General features: G+C 42.8%; 1 protein-coding gene across 1 annotated transcript; it reads right to left on the bottom strand.

Annotated features, from left to right (window-relative positions):
* Positions 1-3,357: 3,357 nt before the first annotated feature.
* Positions 3,358-15,163, bottom strand: LOC311102708 (bcl-2-modifying factor-like). Its single transcript, XM_084144080.1, has 4 exons — positions 15,076-15,163; positions 12,629-12,828; positions 12,020-12,222; positions 3,358-7,118 (listed from the first exon to the last, which is right to left on the bottom strand). Exons 2-4 carry the CDS (start codon positions 12,801-12,803, stop codon positions 7,014-7,016), a joined length of 483 nt encoding a protein of 160 aa, XP_084000206.1. The 5' UTR covers positions 12,804-12,828; positions 15,076-15,163; the 3' UTR covers positions 3,358-7,013.
* Positions 15,164-19,022: the final 3,859 nt, after the last annotated feature.

Here is a 19,022-nt window from a genome sequence, read left to right as displayed (position 1 = left end):
GTGTTAGGATCTCCTGGTTTACAGGCCACATCAGGCCTGCAAGTCACATTATGCTGGCCTGCAAAGTGATGTGTAATTCCTATTGGAATCCAGCCAGAGTTAGGATATCCAACAAGTGAAATATTAATCACCCGCAACCTGCATTCAGAATGACTGCCAGGGTAGGGCAAATTAAATAGTGAGACTACCTCAATCATCTAAACTGGAACAACCATCTCAGTAACGGGTGCAATAAATCAAATTACTAACAGATTGGATTTGTTTCAAAAACGGTATGCTATTTATCTTTGTGTAGCATAAAATTAATCGACAAATCAATGTACATGCAAGAACACAGATATTACAGTAAAACAAACAATAGAGCATGCTGGGAAATATTATATATGGTTCTATGTAGAACCCTTCTTGCCTTCCAAAGAATCATCAAAGAACCCTTTCTTCCAAAAACGGTTCTTAGGATGTTAATGAGTCGATGCACCACGCAAATCTAATTAGCATAATAAAAAAATCCCCATGAAAATCCGTCAGCTAGAGATATCTGTTTTTTTCTCAATCCACCGCATTCGCCGATGTTGCACTTCTACATCTGCGGTGAAAGGTGGCAGAGCTAGAGCGGTGTTTGTCAGACTATGAGACATCCCGAAAATCGGTCTTCTCACAAAATCGTCTGTAGCGTCCAAACGGTTTGGATTACAAACTATTATGACTCCTCTATGGAAAGATGAGAGGCAGGGGCCAAAAATAGTCTATAAATGCTTTTGTTACGTACCACAAGTATAAACAAGTTATATGAACATTTAATTTACCAACGTGTGTGTTTTATGTTGACAAATATGTTAATCAGCTCTTTAAAAAGTATAGGATGATCATCTCAATTTTTCAGGAATACTGTCCGACTGACTTCTTTGCCTTGGAAGTTTTCTTATTTTTCACTACCAAAATGTCAATTCCGGACACTTTTATTTTATTTAACCTTTATTTAACTAGGCAAGTCAGTTAAGAACAAATTCTTATTTAAAATGACGGCCTACCAAAAGGCAAAAGGCCTCCTGCGGGGATGGGGGCTGGGATTAAAAATAAAAAATAAAATAAAAATATAAGACAAAACACAAATCACGAAAAGAGAGACACAACAACTCTACATAAAGAGATACCTAAGTCAACAACATAGCATGGTAGCAACACATGACAACACAGCATGGTAGCAACACCACATGACAACAACATGGTAGCAACACAACATGGCAGCAGCACAACATGGTAGCAGCACAAAACATGGTACAAACATTATTGGGCACAGCCAACAGCACAAAGGGCAAGAAGGTAGTGACTAAACCAAAGGAATACATGTTTTACCTTGATATTACCTTAGATGCCTTATTGAATAGGATGATCATCTCTATCATTTTGGGGGGGACTATATATTGATCCATGTAGTAAATCTGTTATTTAATGCATTTGTATGGGCTAATAGCAGTAAGGCCACATTTTCTTTTCCATTAAATATTGTTTTTAAATATTGTTTTATACTTCAAGGGTTCTTAAAATTCAAAATCAAATAGCTAAATGATTCTTGGTATGACCTTCTTAAAACAATTCCATATAGCTTAGTATAACTATTATTAGTATTATTACCTTAGTGTCTTGTTGTAAACAGGATGCATGTTTTTATTCTGTACAGGCTTCCTTGTTTTCACTCTGTCAATTAGGTTAGTATTGTGGAGTAACTACAATGTTGTTGAGCTATCCTCAGTTTTCTCCTATCAAAGCCATTAAACTCTGTAACGGTTTAAAAGTCACCATTGGCCTCACAGTGAAATCCCTGAGTGGTTTCCTTCCTCTCCAGCAACTGAGTTAGGAAGGACGCCTGTAGTGACTGGGTGTATTGATACACCATCCAAAGTGTAATTAATAACTTCACCATGCTCAAAGGTATATATTCAGTGTCTGCTTTTTTTTTTACCCATCTACCAATAGGTGCCCTTCTTTGTGAGGCATTGGAAAAACTCTCTGGTCTTTGTGGCTGAATCTATGTTTGAAATTCACTGCTCAACTGAGGGACCTTACAGATAATTGTGTGTGGTGTACAGAGAAAAGGTAGCCATTCAAAAATCATGTTCAACACTTTTATTGCACACAGAGTCCATGCAACATATTATGTAAGTTGTTAAGAATTGTTTTACTCCTGAACTTATTTAGGCTTGCCATAACAAAGGGGTTGATTACTTACTGACTCAAAACATTTCAGCTTTTCATTTTTAATTAATTTGTTTTAAAAAATGGAAAACATAATTCCACTTTGACATTATGGTATATTGTGTGTAGGCCAGTTACAAAAATCTAAATTTAATCCATTTCAAATTCAGGCTGTAACACAACAAATTGTGAAAAAGTAAAGTGGTGTGAATACTTTCAGAAGGCACTGTAAGTGTTTCAAATGACATCATCAGTGTGCATTGTGTAATTTTAACCAATTATGAGTAGGCATTGCCTACTAATTGCCTACTAATTGGTTGATGATGTCATTGGAAACACTTATCTTTCACTATCTTTTATACTACAAAACATAGAAACACACAATTTTCACATACAGTATGTTGATGTTGGGTGGTGCTGGAGATGATGAATATGAAGTTGACATTTTTTTACATTTCCCTTTAAGCATAAAGCATCACATTAAGCATGATATTCCATCACTTTTACAGGGTCTAATAATGCACAAGGGACTTTCATGTTTATATCTGTCATCGGCAATATGTCAAGCCCCCTGCCCTCAGAGCCCCAGTAGTAAGTCATCTGCAAGCACAGCAGCAGTGGCTCTGACCTTTGTCGAAGTGACAGTAATGCAGAGCGATGGCACTTCTCTCCTTCGCTCTATACATGGACACTCTTAACCAGGGCTCTGCTGGAGACCAGGACACAGGTCATCTGTACTTGCTACTCATCCTCAGTATTGCCATCGCCCTGCCAGACAGGCGTGTGTGTGTGTGTGTGTACAGACAGAACTGCTAGGTAGTCATCATTAGTGTAGGCTGAAGGCCCCATCGCTCCCACTAAATTAATGAACTCTCAGCAGGAGGGATGTGATCAGCACTACCAATGCCAAACGCCTGGCTAACTTCTAATGGCTGGCTGGCTATCCTCAGATGCTTGGCTAGTTTCAAGTGGCTTCATTTCACATTGATGCTTATAACACATGGATGTCTTGATGTTTGACATTGTAGGAGGGGAGAGAATAATAAGTTCTACCTCAGCACAACTTGCATCGAAGCAAATCATTTATCAAGTAACCATAACATTTACTTTTACCAGGGGACCTTTTTTTGGAGAAAAATAACAGAGAAACCTTTTACACTTTTAATACAACTTTATTGAAAAAAAAACAGCCAATAAAACAAGAAGAAATTCAGAAAAAGATTTGCAGAGAAAAGCGCTTATATGTACAGCATATTGCACTACATAACAAATTGTCCTTCGATAACAAAAATGAAACACAAAAAATTAATGAGTGCACAGTACAGTCTCGAAAACACACAGTCAATGTTTACAGAAATGCTACATTTTCACTGGGTCTCTTTTCTTGGGAGTACAGAGAGTGTGTGATAATCAAGACTTAGATGAAACTGAGCAGTTAAAGATTAAACTGAGCAGTTAAAGGCATTTTCCAGGGTGTCAGTAATACATGTACAGTTCATCGGTTCCTTAGAAAGGACCATGTTTAATGGTGATGATGTCAGATATCATATGGTGTACAACACTGAAATACATTTTTTGTTTTGTTGTTGTCGTTGAAAACATGTTCACACCAGAACCAGTCACAAAAGGAATGTTTCAAGTTCATTTTTATATGAAAAAGCCCTTGATCTCATTGGACTCGTTAAAAAGATCCAACCGGTATTAAAAAGGATTTAAAAGCCTAAAAACTGTCCGTATAAAACTTGGCCCTTTCATATGAAAAGACATTAAAAAGTTACGAAAGACAATGACCAAGGAAGGTTCTTAATACAAATAATAATAAAAAATTAACATAAAAATGGAAAACTTACATTTTAAAGAAAGTGGTCTACAAAAATTCAAGACACTGACGGTTTTTCCATAATATACAAAACTCACTCTATACAGTTCCTGTAGCCTTGCACAGTGCTGAGATAGACATAGACTTCCCATATTCTATCTGCAGTACACAGCTTCAGAACCCCCTCTAACAAATGATTTCTGGGCAGCATGGTGGCTTGTTTCTCTTTCAAAGAAATCAAACAATGTCCTATGCAGGTTATAGCTTCGTCAATGGTCTGCTATAGTAGAGACACACTCAGCTAGTTCAGCACCTGACAGACTTGAGAGAACGATCCAGAGTACACTGTACAATAACACAGAGATAGCTCAGGGATCCACCAGATCCATACAGACACAAAGTACTTTCCAGTGCATATTGATTACAAAAGAACGCTAAAGAAGACAAAAAGGACTGAACCCATAACCAATGCCCAGTGACTAAAGAAAAACGAGGCAAATTGTCTGAAGGGTACTGATCCAGCTCCAAACCATTGACCAGGAAATATATTCTACTGCTGTCTACTGAATGGATGACGTGACGTGGCTGATTTAGATAAATGCCTTAACCGATTGGGCCCATTTCTGGAGATTACTACCCTCAGGGAAAACCAGACACAGTGCAGACAACCATCGCTCTGCACAGTCAAACAAATGTATCATATACACATCTAGAACCAAAAAAAGGAAGATAAATTGCACACAAAATCTATACAGTAGAAAAGGGCGAATATACAAAAAATAAATTAAAAATAAAATAAATACTAAACTGAAAACAACACTAAAAGTCCTAAAGGAAATGGAGGAGCAGTACACATAGATGTAGGCTACAGTAGACTGAGAGAAGCGAGTTTAGAAACTGGTCAATGGGCTACAGTGAGACAGGAAGCTACGGGGACTGGCTCAGTGTTCAGGATATGCAGGAAACAACAACAAACAACACCAACGTTCAGCTGATCTCTCACTGCCCCACATGCTTCTAACGTATTCCCTGCCATAACAGAATCAGAGCAAGCGTAATCATCTGACCAGTCTGTCTAAAGTGTACCTTTGTATCTGTGGTTATGTATCAAATGTATTTCAACTGATGAAGACAACAGAATGGGACTTAACCACTCATTTCCTTTGTCATTCTACTCTACATGGGAAACTCTTACTAAGAGTATTGTATTTTCCCTGGCCCTGAGACATATCTCCAGTATTCTAAATGAAAGGTTGAAAGAAATCTCTGATTATACAGACAGATGATGACACATAAGTACTGAAGGACCAAACATAACCGGGTTAATGAGTTGTCTAAAATATGTATACTGCTCCTTCAAAATGGACGAAAGTAAAGTAAAAAGGCAATAAAATGTACAACAAACAGCATCTTCAAGAATACATCAAACAGATTCAAATTTCAACAGTAAATACAGTCTTCCACACTACCAGTTACTTCTAATCTCAGACACTTTCTCTTGTCAATTTGATTAGCAGTGGTCATTTTTATCAAACAGTTACATCACAGGATCTGAGGACAAAGAACTAATACAAGATCACCCCACAGGTACAAAAAGAAGTATAAAAGCCCATGTAAGAATCCTGAGAGGAGAGGAGATGCTGTTGTTTCACAGGTTTGTTTGCACATTATTGCATTGGTGTCCAGAATACAATTGAATATCTGACAGTGGGTTAAAAAGCACATCAGTTATAGGGCTAAAAAACACTGGAATTTCAATGAGGCATTCAGTTAACCAGCATCACTAGTACTTCAGATTGTTGGTCCATAAGTCAGTTCCTGTGATGATATGTGAATGAAAATGAATGGAAATGTGAATGAAAACATTGTAATGTTAAATGAGAAATCAGATACAGTTAAAAACCTTCATTGAATGACAGAGGTTGGCTTTGTAACCTAATCTACTCCTGACTAATGTACTATAGTGCAAACAATGTGGATCCATAGCTCCACTTGAAGGGCCTGAAAGTCTTAAGAGACTAAAATGATCAGCACACTCTCTCTTACAGTGGCTGGGGTCCAGTTTTTGGACTTGTGGAATTAGTAAAAGATCAATCTGAAATAGACTATGATTGAAAATATGGTGTTCTCTCTGAGTAACTTGAAGTAACTCGTGGGATCCACTTTTGTCTTGGAAGTTGTATCTAAATTGTAAATTATTTAGTCTGTAATGTATTTTTCGTTATATGTCGGACCTCAGTAAGACTAGCTGTCACCATTGGCATCGGCTAATGGGGATCCTAATAAATCAAAAATAACAATTTTAGAAGCCACTGAGTGCTCCACCATTTTGTTGTTATTACTTTTGGTGACACAGGGAAAAACAAAAATTATTTAAATCAATGCAATGAAAGTGACTGGAAGAGCAAAGAAAAATCAACATGTAATATAACAGTATTATAACAGTATACACAACCCCATTGAGGAGAAGGACGAGTTGAGGTGCAAAATGCTTTGTTCTGAGAAACTGTGTCTTTGGAAATTTGTAAGTTATGAAGTCTGACCGATTATTTCCTGGGAAACTTCAGAAAAGAAAACCCCATGAACCACTCTTCTTTTCCTTCTTCAGATCCCTCCATCTCTTGCTTTATTCTGCTTGGTTCATGTCAACAGTTGTTGGGTTGTGGCAGGAGACATTGATAAGGCATTCCCAGGTGTATGGAGGCCATACAAGATGTACATATACGGAAGTGCAAACAAATTCAACAGGAATAATGTACTGTACAAAATACTACATCACACAATTACCAAAATAAGGACATCGTCCAGTAGAGGAATCTCGTGAAACAACATGGCATCTTCTTGGAAAAAATCTACCTTGTACAAAAATGGTTGTCTCCGTCCTGCGGTGACCTTTTCTCTCTTCTTCTTTTCCCCCAACAGACCCGTGTTAAATTTGACAGTGCCATTAGGAGTCCAGTCCCTGTGGGAGAGGGGTGGTCTGGGCTGGTCCTCTCTATCACCTCCCCCTTCCAGCGATGGCCTCCTGCTCAAACAGCAGGGTGAGCAGAGCTGAGGCCAGGCGCCACCACAAGGGCCTCATGTTCCTTTGGTTTCGGTGATACTGCAACAAAACAAGGGAGAAAAACAACAGAGTCAGAACAGGATGTGGACAGGATAGTCAGGAAACTGGCATAGTCAATGACAAAAGATGATGGCATCATTCACTTTGCAGAGTATTCAGTTGGAGCTGTGGATCTGTGTTGGTGTGTGATGTGTGGTGATTGTCAGTGAGAGGGATCAACAGGGTGAATTGAGGACGAGTAAGCCAAAACCAGATATCGGAACGGCGCTGATATTTTCACAACAGTCTGTGTCTGTCCCCAGCAATACTTATTAACGCAGTCTCATTGTGTGCAGGATTGAGAACCCTATACAGCCAGTGTAACACTAACTACCACCCCATGCCACAGACACATTCATTGCACAGCTCTAGTCTATGGAAGCAGAATCCAACAGCACATCAGGAGCAGCCTCCCTCTCCCTCTCTGGCTAGAGAGCCAACTGGATAGTGTGTGATTCGGAGGATAATGCTATCTCTGTCATTGAAAGGAGGAGATAAGATAATAGCACTAAATAGGATTAGGGAGCACTTGAGGAGAGGCGGAGACCCACAGAAACACATCTCAGTATGAGAGCGGAGCTTAGCTCCACAGAGTAACTCATCTACAGACGAAACATAGACACTACCGGACCTGATAACACCACAGCTATTTTCAGACACATGCCATAAACTAACAAAGAGCAACAGTAGGCTGGATAATACGTTTTGGCAATACACTGTAAGCACATTTCCAGTTTCAGGCAATATTATCCCATTGTATTCCAATTCCACCAAAGCGTGACTGCCGTGTTGACTTGTACCGTCTTAACGCGACAGCTGAGTCAGCATCTATGTCCAACCCCAGAAATCAAGCTGTTTACAACTAGCCTGCACTCTGCATTGTGATAAGGCCCAGGTTCTCTAAGGCCCAGGTTCTCTGTGTCCAATCCCAGAAATCAAGCTGTTTTCAACTAGCCTGCACTCTGCATTGTGATAAGGCCCAGGTTCTCCGCCACAGCTTAAACCGTTCAAAAGATAGAGACATATTTGTATGAAGAAAACAGAAACCGCTCTGTTTATTACAACTGCATCTTGTGGCTACAGGAGGTTAATGGCGTAACCCTGGTTCTATGAACCAAGTGTGATTTTTTTAAATGTTAGTTTCTGTCATAATTTTCTAATTAGGCGACCCCACTTGGGGTCGCGACCTCTAGTTTGGGAAACATTGTTGTAGAACGTTGCATAAGCTGGTGCCAGGTTCAAACCGGCTCCTGCACGCTCCACACACACCAGTTTTTGTTAAAATAAGAAAATAAACATTCTATCAGAATCGCTATTGGTTATTGATAGCGCTAGTTTTGTATTGTAGCATTTATTTTAAGCTAACCGAGGGATATTTTGCTAAGTGCATAATAACACTGTCTTCTTCATAAAGTCTTCTTCCTAAATGTACATTATACAGAGCACAAATTGGACTAGCTCACCTGAAGACACTCTGAGCCCTAACAACAGCTAACATAGCAACAATTAGTAAACAAACGCAGTTGTGCCTTGAGACACTCTTTCTTTAGATCTAATTACAACTACAAAGCACATAACCAAGCCCATCCATCTGTCTGTGATTACACCTGAACAGGCCAACTCTCACAGAGGGCGAAGCCCATTACAGGTAGTTGTGACAGTCAGTAATGCTGTACAGTGTATGTAGGCCTACAGTGAGTAATACCTGGGCAAGACCCTTCCAGGCCATCTGTTAACACAATGGGCTCATCTCTTTTATCAACAAACATTGCCGCACCTAATGACATCGACGTGTACATGATATCTGCTTCACAGCCACAATGTCCTGTCCCTCTAAAAACAGCAGCAGAAAGTCCCTGAGTTTGACAGTGACCTTTTCTCCTCCTCTGGTTCCTCTACCCAGCTCAGCTCAGAGATGGTGAGAAGGTGTGGGCCAGCCCTGTCGCTCCCTCATAAGTCACGAGTCAAACCACCAACTGTCTAATATGACTCAGTCAGGTTCTAAATTTAGCCAGAGATAGAGATCAGACACTAGCCAGATGCAGAGTGTCATCACGCCAACACAACCCTAATGTGTTTTATCAGAGCCTCATGATGCTGTCTGTCTGTCTGTCTGTCCTATGGCTCACAGAGGCACTGGCTTATAAGCTACACAGACAGGCAACGACCAGTGGCCAGAGACTCAGAGCCACACATCTCAGGACAGGAGTGGACAGGAATCTAGACATCTACATCTCAACAGCAACAGCAAGCATTAATTCCCCACCCCCTGGTCTGTGCTGTAGAGAAAGTGAAGTGCCCTTACGGAACAGTGAGAAGATAAGGAATGGAGATCTGAGACACACACACCCTAGGGACATTCAGTGCTTGGGCTTTCAACACTCATTGAGCGCACCAGGAGGAGTCTTTAGAAAAACACACCAGTGTAACCCAACTCTGCTCCTCGCCCCGTGCAGACTGTGGCAGTCTTCCTGTCATTGTGACTGTCATTACTGCCATGTCTCAAATGGCTGCCCTCCTCATGTCATGTCAGTCCTGCTCTGCTCTCAGGGCCTCTGCTCTATCCCCTCCAGCCTTCTCAGACTGAGGAGAAGTTTATCTGTCAGCACCAACGCTCCACTTATACACTTAAGCACCTTACTCCCTCCCCCTGCAGTGGGCCATGTTGGTAGGATGATAGGGAAACGGAAGGGGTTGTTTATGAGCCAATCAAGGAGATGGGTGTCAAACTGTGTTTGAAAGCCTTCTGATGCTCTACAATACATGACCACAATAATCCATTGACAAGAGGGAGAAAGAGAGGGTTGGAGCGAGAGACATAACATTGAAAGGTGAGAGACTGAAAGACAATATCACAGTCATGCTTACACATGCACGCACACACACACTTCCTCTCATGCACACATGTGTGTACACACACGTGCACACACACAGACTGTGCTGCCGAGCACCAGCAGCCTGAGGTGGGCTACCTACCTCACTGCTGAAGACTTGATTACACAAGGAAAGCACAACGCCAGGAATAGCAGCCCTGGGCTAAACTGGAGATCACACATAAAAAACACACTGATGTGTTTGGGTTAGTCTGTCCAAGCATCACTCAACAGCAGCCAGACAGGCAGAGAGAAACTCTCAGAGACTCAGGCCTGTACAACTCCCTGGGCTGTTGGCTCTGTAGACAAGAACAGTAATTCTGCCCACTCGATTGACAAGAGAGTAATCAATAACTTCAAGGACTGAAATAACACCTAACTGTTGGTTGCTATATACAGTAGGTTGCCAAAGTCAATATTCCAGATCCACTATTCTCTGGGCTTTGAAAAAAAAAAAAGTATCCTCACACATTTGTTTTTTTCCTTAACTTGCTAGGGTTAGCAGTGTGTGAGTGTATGTGCGCAAGAGCTCTGCAGCTTCAGGATATGATATCACAGAGTTCTCACTCTGTCTACTCTCACTTGTTGTTGTGTTTACCCAGTGAGTAAGGAGAGTGCAAGAGCCACTTCCTCATCCCCTGGCCTGGTCTGGCCTGTCTCTGCTGTGCGTCAGTCAGTGTATCACAGCCCTGATAACATAAAGCCTGCCTGACTCTGCCTTTAACTTCCTGTGTCACATCAGATGAGTCACGGTGCACTGTGGCTACAGGACAGCAGTCTGTGGTATTAATATAATCCAGCATGAGTGTGGGGAAAAAATCAGAAACACATCAGAGAATAAGAAGTCAGCTTAGTTACACAAATCTGATTGCAAAAATCTAGTTTCAGAGCCCAAATAAATCCTTGAATATCTACCTATATAAGACTGAAGAGGTCCATGCACTTCATGAAAGAGATTTTGAGGAAATTCAAGACGGTTGTCTTTAGTTGGTCAGATATGCTCCAAACTCCTAAGCTCATTAGATTGGGTGTGCATTAAGTGAGTGGGCCCCTCCCGGCCCCTCCTCCAGACACACAGCCCTCTTATTTGGGCGTCTTTTGTTGGTGGTGGGGGCGACTGATCGGCAGGACTGGCTGGAGACTCCCTAACCACATCTGTTCCCCCGGGCTCACGCACCAAGCTTCGGGTTACAACACGTTTACCTAGTCCGGCCACTTCTGCTTTTTCTCTGTGTGAGAGTGTGTTGAGTGTGTTTATGTGTGTAAGTGTGTGCCTTTAGTTTTTGCTGCTTGATGACTCCCTTAGTGTTTCCTTCTCCTCAAAACGTGCCATTGGTGCTCTGCAGAACGAAAATCTCAAAGATCCACAGTTCTACCACCAATACAACCAAATGTATAGTATGTCAAGCAGAGCAGACTGTAACTCTCTTGACATCAGTGGAGGCTGGTGGTAGGAGCTATAGGAGGACAGGCTCATTATAATGGCTGGAATGGAATAACATATGGAAACCACGTTTGACTCCGTTCCATTAATTCCATTCCAGCCATTACAATGAGCTTGTCCTCCTATAGCTCCTCCAACCAGCCTCCAGTGATGTCAAGAGAGTTACAGTCTGAGCTCTTCAACGCAGTCAGCACAGTAACTAGCAGTGTCACCCTGACCATAATGTCTGTTATGGACTCCTTCATGCCCCCTGTATCGCCGTGGCAGCATAGGGAGGAAATGGGGGGAGAGAGGCAGAGACAAATAAACAGGAAGCTGAGGCATGGGAGGGGTTAGTGGGGGAGGGGGAGGGGCTGCTCTGGTTAAGCTGTGTCTTGGAGGTTAGAACAAGAGGTCAGAACACTGAGCTAATGCATGTTCACTAACTGGCCAATACAAACATGGGACACTTAGACATGCCTACAATGGATGCCCCTAAAGAAGCCACTTCTGGTGCTCACTCTCTCTGCAGGCCCCTGAGTACAGTAGGCCTATCCAGTGTGCTTTAGCTGTGTTGTGCAGTCAGTCACAGTGGGTATCCTCACCAGTTGAAGGTGTTCTTGGTGGAACTGGTCTCCGATGAGTTGGAGTTTCTGTCCAATGCAGACCTCCATGCTTTGTGCTGGCTGCTGAGGCTGCTGTTGAAGCCTTTCCATCCTCCCTCTCTCCCCCTGATGCCGCTCCTGAGGCCCCTGGTCTCCAACCTGCTCAAACCGCGCTGGGAAGTGCAATCGAAAGCCTGCGTTGCCTGTAGCAAAAAGGCCATATATACTGGTTACGTCAATTTTATATGCTCTGCAACTCATAACACTCCAAAGTTTACATACAGTAATCTTTTCCATTACCAGCGTTATCTGTAGTGTGACAGGACAAAGAGGGCATCACTGACAGACAGTACCATGGTGTCCTCGTAAAGGGTCAGTTATACAGGTATGGCCTGTCGTCACGGACTGCACAGGGCCAGGCTAAATCACCTGATGTGGCGCCATCTGAATGGGAAAGCAGCTGGGTACACTACACACAGGTCATAAAAGCTTCTGTGGTTGGGACTATCAGGCGCCAGGAGCTGACTACAGCAGAGTTCCACTCTTACCTATTTCTCACACTGTGTTTGTTTGTGTGCGTGCATGCATGCGTGTTTTTGTAGGCCTTACCGTAGAAGAGTGGTCTGGGCTCCTGGGCCACCCCACAGGGCAGCATGTCGTTGGGCAGTGCCAGGGCAGGGCTGGGCGTCTGGGTGCCCCTGTCCTCGTACTTTATCTCCCTGAAGGCTGTGCGCCAGCAGTGGGAGGAGTCTGGCACAAACACATCATCCTCCTCATCATCCATACGGCAGAAATCTGCTAAGTCCTGCCTAGATGGAGAAGAGAGAGAGATAAATGAAGAGGGAGTTAGGCATATTGCTCTGCTAAGACTTCCATTGACTACTGTATTGACATTGACAAATTGGGATCTTTACCTTCAAATCAATGTGGATTCTAAACATGTCTGTGTCTGTACTAATGAGATTACCTCAGGCAGGGCCATAGAGAACATTCACCATTCTGTAAATGTACTTGGTCATTTGGTCAGAACAATAATTACCATTAAAGACAACCTCACTAATCCATAATAACAACCCTTCTATAAATAAAGGCCATGCTGGCTGATCCAGACAGAGAAGAGCGCAGTCAGTGGAGGAGATCTATGTGGAACAGAAAGCTAGCAGAGCTCTGCTCAGTCTGTGGTTGTGAAGCACAGTGCTGATTTAGACAAATCGCTCAGCTCGTCATAGTGATCAAACCACACAATTGGCTGTGGTTAGGAGACTTGTTGGCTAAATGTACCAAAATGGGGGGGTTGGCAGACAGGGTTGAGTGAGAGGCAGTCTCCATCTCTCTCCGACCTCAACCCAGCGGACCTGTGGCTAGCTTGGTCCCTCATACAGTCCAATGGCTTGAGACTATACCATGCAGAGTAGCCGAGACAACAAAGCCTAGACTTGCAAATATGACGAAAAGGGTTAAATGACAAGTCTGAAGCTTGGTCTAGAGACTTGCTCATAATGAATAGGTCTACACTTCTAATGAGATTTGTAAAATAAAATGGGATAGAAGGGAAGAAAAAAAGTGAAAAGCTTCTCTACAACATTGCTGCAAGATCAAACTTGAGGATCCCTCCAGTACTGGCAGTGTTTCATGCTAGGATTATCCTGAGGCCCTTGGCTAGCAGAGCAGACAACAATCTCTCTGCTTGGTTAATTCACAGTATCACACAGCCTTCGGCGATATGGGGGTCAAAGTGTTATCAAAATACTGCTGAAATGTAAGTAGCCTCGTGAACCCTTTCAGAACTCTCCATCAATACTGTAATATAGGGTTAGGCTACTACCACACCACTATACACTTTCATATGAGAGTCTGACACAAATGGGTAATGACAGCCTTGGAGGGAGAGAGACGGAGCCACTCTCTTCTTCTCTCCTTGGATTTGTCAACATGCCAGGTTCTGAGGATGCTTTTTCATTTCTTCACCCAAAGAGATTTGCCTCAGTCTCTTCAGTGCCTATTATTCTGTGTAATGAGGTTTGCTATGGCACCCTGTATGCATTCCCAATAAGCACTACATGCAAAACCACTTAGTGCGTTGTTTTGACAAACACAATACAAGAACATGGAAGTTGCACAAAATTATACTCTGCTGGTATTTTGTTACAACTACCATTCAGTTCTCTGCCACAGACCAAAGTCTGCTCCCTCAAGTGTGTGTCAACCAGCTCCCCCTGCTGTATTGGGCTCAATGGATTCACAAATAGCCTACTATCACTCAAGACATCACTTCCAGATGTGTTGAGCAAAGGACACTAAAACTATTCAGGTAACTGACAGTAGTAGCCTATAGGCTATGGTTCATCATAAGTCAAGAGACACTGAGCTGTGAGATATGAAAATGACAACTTTCTATCTCAACTGTCAAGCATTTTACATCATTTATTGTGCGGCCGCAGTTAATCTTTATCCTCTGCTGTATCGTAAGATTCGTGACACGCTCTGATTATTTTGAAGCAACATGTAATAGCTGTCTTATTACACTTGCTAATTAATTTGTTTATTAAGCACATTTGAACGCATTAGGCTACATATATGTGTTATTTTCCAACTTGAGTCCTTGGAAAAATTGCTTGCTTGTTTAGAGTTTGAGTAAAACCATTGGAGACGCTGGATATGCCGACACGGGTGCCGACAGACCGAAGCTCTAAAGCGAGGGAATGCCAATTCCACGCGCACACAAAATAAAAAAGACTATGTTATGTAGCTGGCCACGATTGTTTTGCCATATCACAACAACCCGCAACTACTGTCAAGCCAATAGTCCAATATCCATCTAATGTGAGAAATGGTGAGAAATAGCCACACATAATGAATGGGTCGGTAAATTCACTTTATCCCAGCGACTATACCGTGGGTGGTGTTAGAGACACAATGTAGCGCGACTCAATGATGACACAATGTCCAATAATTTACAGCACAGGCAGACCAGCAAAACAAAGCTAAAATAAAAAACAACAACAGGTGAATGACACTGTTCAATCTTATTTGATACATTATGACTCGGAACTCACCACAAGATATGTCCTTCGATGATATTACCGGTGTATAGAAAAATGTAAATGGTCTCTGTTCACTATAAACCCAAGAGGATTTAGTCCGTATCACTCCACCGCAACTTTGATTCTGTGAGACAAATGGCAACAAGCTGATTTCATTCGCAGGCATCAGCTACAAAATCTCTCCGCCCTCAAATACTGGGCGTGAACATAAAAAAAAGTAAATAAAGTGGTCTTAAAGAAACAGCAGTATGTGAGGCTATTTTTAATTGTGTTACCACAGAGTGTCTTTGGCGTTACAACGTAAGTAGTGTATGGCCCTTTAAGAGCTCTTTAGCATTTTGTTCCTATAACCAATCAGAGGGTTTGTTTTGATCCTGCTTCCAAATCGTGTATTCAGACACGTGGATGGGAATTTCCCTCGTGCATGAGACAGCTTTGGTTTGTAGCTTATGCTCAGCTGACTGAATTGCCATCAATGAAAGTAAGAACAAGTGAACACCAAGGGTTTACAGCCTAGTACTTATACGATATAATAAGAGTCATGTCAGTGATATTATGAATTAGAAAAAACATTGAAAGTTGTAGGCTACTAAAACTGTAACAACTGGGTTGTTACACTATGCCCACACAATCTTTTTGCTATGACCAGATACTTTTTTTAAACAGATGTAGGCCTAATGCCAACAGTCTGTGGCAAAATGTTATGTTAATATTTAGGATGACATTGTTGGGTTTGTTCTAGATAGGCATGCATTTGGCAAGAAAATGTAATTATATAGGGTGTCCAACCAATAACGCCTATTTTGACCAATTGGTAAAACAGTATGTTAATTGTGTAAATCAGTGGAGGCCAGAAAAAGAAAAGAAAAAAATTTGCATAGCATCCTGTCAGCTAAACTGGATGCTGTGCGAGAATGAAGGCTACCTGACAGGCTCACTTTCCCGTTGTACTTGTCATCTTTCTTCCTGAATCCGCAGGACATAAAACAATATAGACGTAAGATAGATATCGATTTGGAGACATGACATGTAGTATTTTCACATTTTAGTATACGCTTTTCATATTAACGCAAAATTCCTGTTATTTTTCGAAGATTTCTCAAAAACAACTGTATCTCTGTGAAATGAGTGTACCGCAAGCTTTTTATTTTCAAAGCCTTTTACATTTAATTCAGCTCGTGTAATGCTAATTTTTCTTTTTGCAACCCTTTGAAAACTACCACCACAACATGTAAAATCCTCAAAAGTAGTTGCAAGAAAGCTTCGCAGCTCTGTCAACAGAGCTCGGTGCTTATTATTGGATGTATTAATTTACAAAAAACGACTTTTTGGATATACTTGTTAATGAAAAAAAGAAAGATTTAGGGGTTAGAGCAGCTTTAATATTTCAGATAGATTGTGGCTTCCATCAATGTAATTGTCTGCATCATTTCCAATCACCCATATACAGTGCATTCGGAAAGTATTCAGACACCTTGACTTTTTTCACATTTTGTTACGCTACAGCCTTATTCTAAAATGGATTAAATCGTATTGTTTTCTCATCAATCTACACACAATACCCCATAATGACAAAGCAAAAACCGTTTTAAGAGAAATGTCTGCAAATGTATTAAAAATAAAAAACTGAAATATCACATTTACACATGTATTCAGACCCTTGACTCAGTACTTGTTGAAGCACCTTTGGCAGCGATCACAGCCTCTAGTCTTCTTGGGTCTGACGCTACAAGCTTGGCACACCTGTATTTGGGGAGTTTCTCCCATTCTTCTCTGCAGATCCTCTCAAGCTCTGTCAGGTTGGATGGGGAGTGTCGCTGCACCACTATTTTCAGGTCTCTCCAGAGATGTTCGATCGGGTTCAAGTCCGGGCTCTGGCTGGGCCACTCAAGGACATTCAGAGACTTGTCCCAAAGCCACTCCTGCGTTGTCTTGGCTGTGTGCTTAGGGTCGTTGTCCTGTTGGAAGGTGAACCTTTGCCCCAGTCTGAGGTCTTGAGCAGTCTGGAGCAGGTTTTTATCAAGGATCTCTCTGTACTTTGCTCAGTTCATCTTTCCCTCGATCCTGACTAGTCTCCCAGTCCTTGCCGCTGAAAAACATCCCCACAGCATGATGCTGCCACCACCATGCTTCACTGTAGGGATGGTGCCAGGTTTCGTCCAGCCGTGACGCTTGGCATTCAGGCCAAAGAGTTCAATCTTGGTTTCATCAGACCAGAGAATCTTGTTTCTCATGGTCTGAGAGTCCTTTAGGTGTCTTTTGGCAAACTCCAAGCGGGCTGTCATGTGCCTTTTACTGAGGAGTGGCTTCCGTCTGGCCACTTTTCCATAAAGGACTGATTGGTGGAGTGCTGCAGAGATGGTTGTCCTTCTGGAAGGTTTTCCCATCTCCACAGAGGAACTCTGGAGCTCTGTCAGAGTGACCATCGGGTTCTTGGTCACCCACCCTGACCAAGGCCCTTTCCCCCCGATTGCTCAGTTTGGCCGGGCAGGCAGCTCTAGGAAGAGTCTTGGTGGTTCCAAACTTCTTCCATTTAAGAATGATGGAGGCCACTGTGTTCTTGGGGACCTTCAATGCTGCACACATTTCTTGGTACCCTGCCCCAGATCTGTGCCTCGACACAATCCTATCTCGGAGCCTTACGGACAATTCCTTCTACCTAATGGCTTGGTTGTTGCTCTGACATGCACTGTCAACTGTGGGACCTTATATACAGTTCGGAAAGTATTCAGACCCCTTGACTTTTTCCACATTTTGTTACGTTACAGCCTTATTCTAAAATGGATTAAATTGTTTTCCCCCTCATCAATCTACACACCATAACCCATAATGACAAAGCAAAAACATTTGTTAGTTTTTTTTATTTAGCAAATTTATCAAAAATATCACATTTACATAAGTATTCAGACCCTTTACTCTGTACTTTGTTGAAGCACCTTCGGCAGCGATTACAGCCTCGATTCTTCTTTGGCACACCTGTATTTGGGGAGTTTATCCCATTCTTCTCTGTAGATCCTCTCAAGCTCTGTCAGGTTGGATGGGGAGCGTCGCACTGTCTGTGATTTATTTAGAATTTATTTAGAATTCAAGGCACACTTAACCAGCATGGCTACCACAGCATTCTGCAGCGATATGCCATCACATCTGGTTTGGGCTTAGTGGGAATATCATTTGTTTTTCAACAGGACAATGACCCAACACACCTCCAGGCTATTTGACCAAGAAGGAGAGTGATGGAGTGCTGCATCAGATGACCTGGCCTCCACAATCCCCCAACCTCAACCCAATTGAGATGGTTTGGGATGAGTCGGACCGCAGATTGAAGGAAAAGCAGCCAACAAGTGCTCAGCATATGTGGGAACTCCTTCAAGACTGTTGGAAAAGCATTCCAGGTGAAGCTGGTTGAGAGAATGACAAGAGTGTGCAAAGCTGTCATCAAGGCAAAGGGTGGCTACTTTGAAGATGTCACGATCGTCATAATGATTGGACCAAGGCGCAGCGTGATATGCGTACATCTTTTTAATAGTGTACTGGCAACACGATACAAAAATACAAAACAACAGGAACGGGCCGGACCGGGCTGACGTCGCGCACCACTGGCTTGGTGCGGGGAGCAGGAACGGGCCGGACCGGGCTGACGACGCGCACCACAGGCTTGGTGCGGGGAGCAGGAACAGGCCGGGCCGGGCTGGCGACGCGCACCATAGGCTTGGTGCGGGGAGCAGGAACAGGCCGGGCCAGGCTGGCGACGCGCACCATTGGCTTGGTGCGGGGAGCAGGAACAGGCCGGGCCGGGCTGGCGACGTGCACCATTGGCTTGGTGCGAGGGGCAGGAACAGGCCGGGCCGGGCTGGCGACGCGCACCATTGGCTTGGTGCGAGGGGCAGGAACAGGCCGGGCTGGGCTGGCGACGCGTACCATAGGCTTGGTGCGAGGGGCAGGAACAGGCCGGGCCGGGC

This window comes from Coregonus lavaretus, assembly GCF_964263955.1.
Source record: "Coregonus lavaretus genome assembly, chromosome: 27".
Taxonomy (NCBI): Eukaryota; Metazoa; Chordata; class Actinopteri; order Salmoniformes; family Salmonidae; genus Coregonus; species Coregonus lavaretus.
This window is presented reverse-complemented; position numbering and strand designations above follow the sequence as displayed.

Bases quoted from the DNA above. Each gene is read 5' to 3' on its own strand.
- LOC311102708 (XM_084144080.1), bottom strand. From the start codon at position 12,803: ATGGATGATGAGGAGGATGATGTGTTTGTGCCAGACTCCTCCCACTGC. The intron at 12,223-12,628 runs GTAAGGCCTACA...TTTTTGCTACAG, and splicing joins GCCCAGACCACTCTTCTACG to GCAACGCAGGCTTTCGATTG. The intron at 7,119-12,019 runs GTGAGGATACCC...GTTTTGTTGCAG, and splicing joins ACCAAGAACACCTTCAACTG to TATCACCGAAACCAAAGGAA.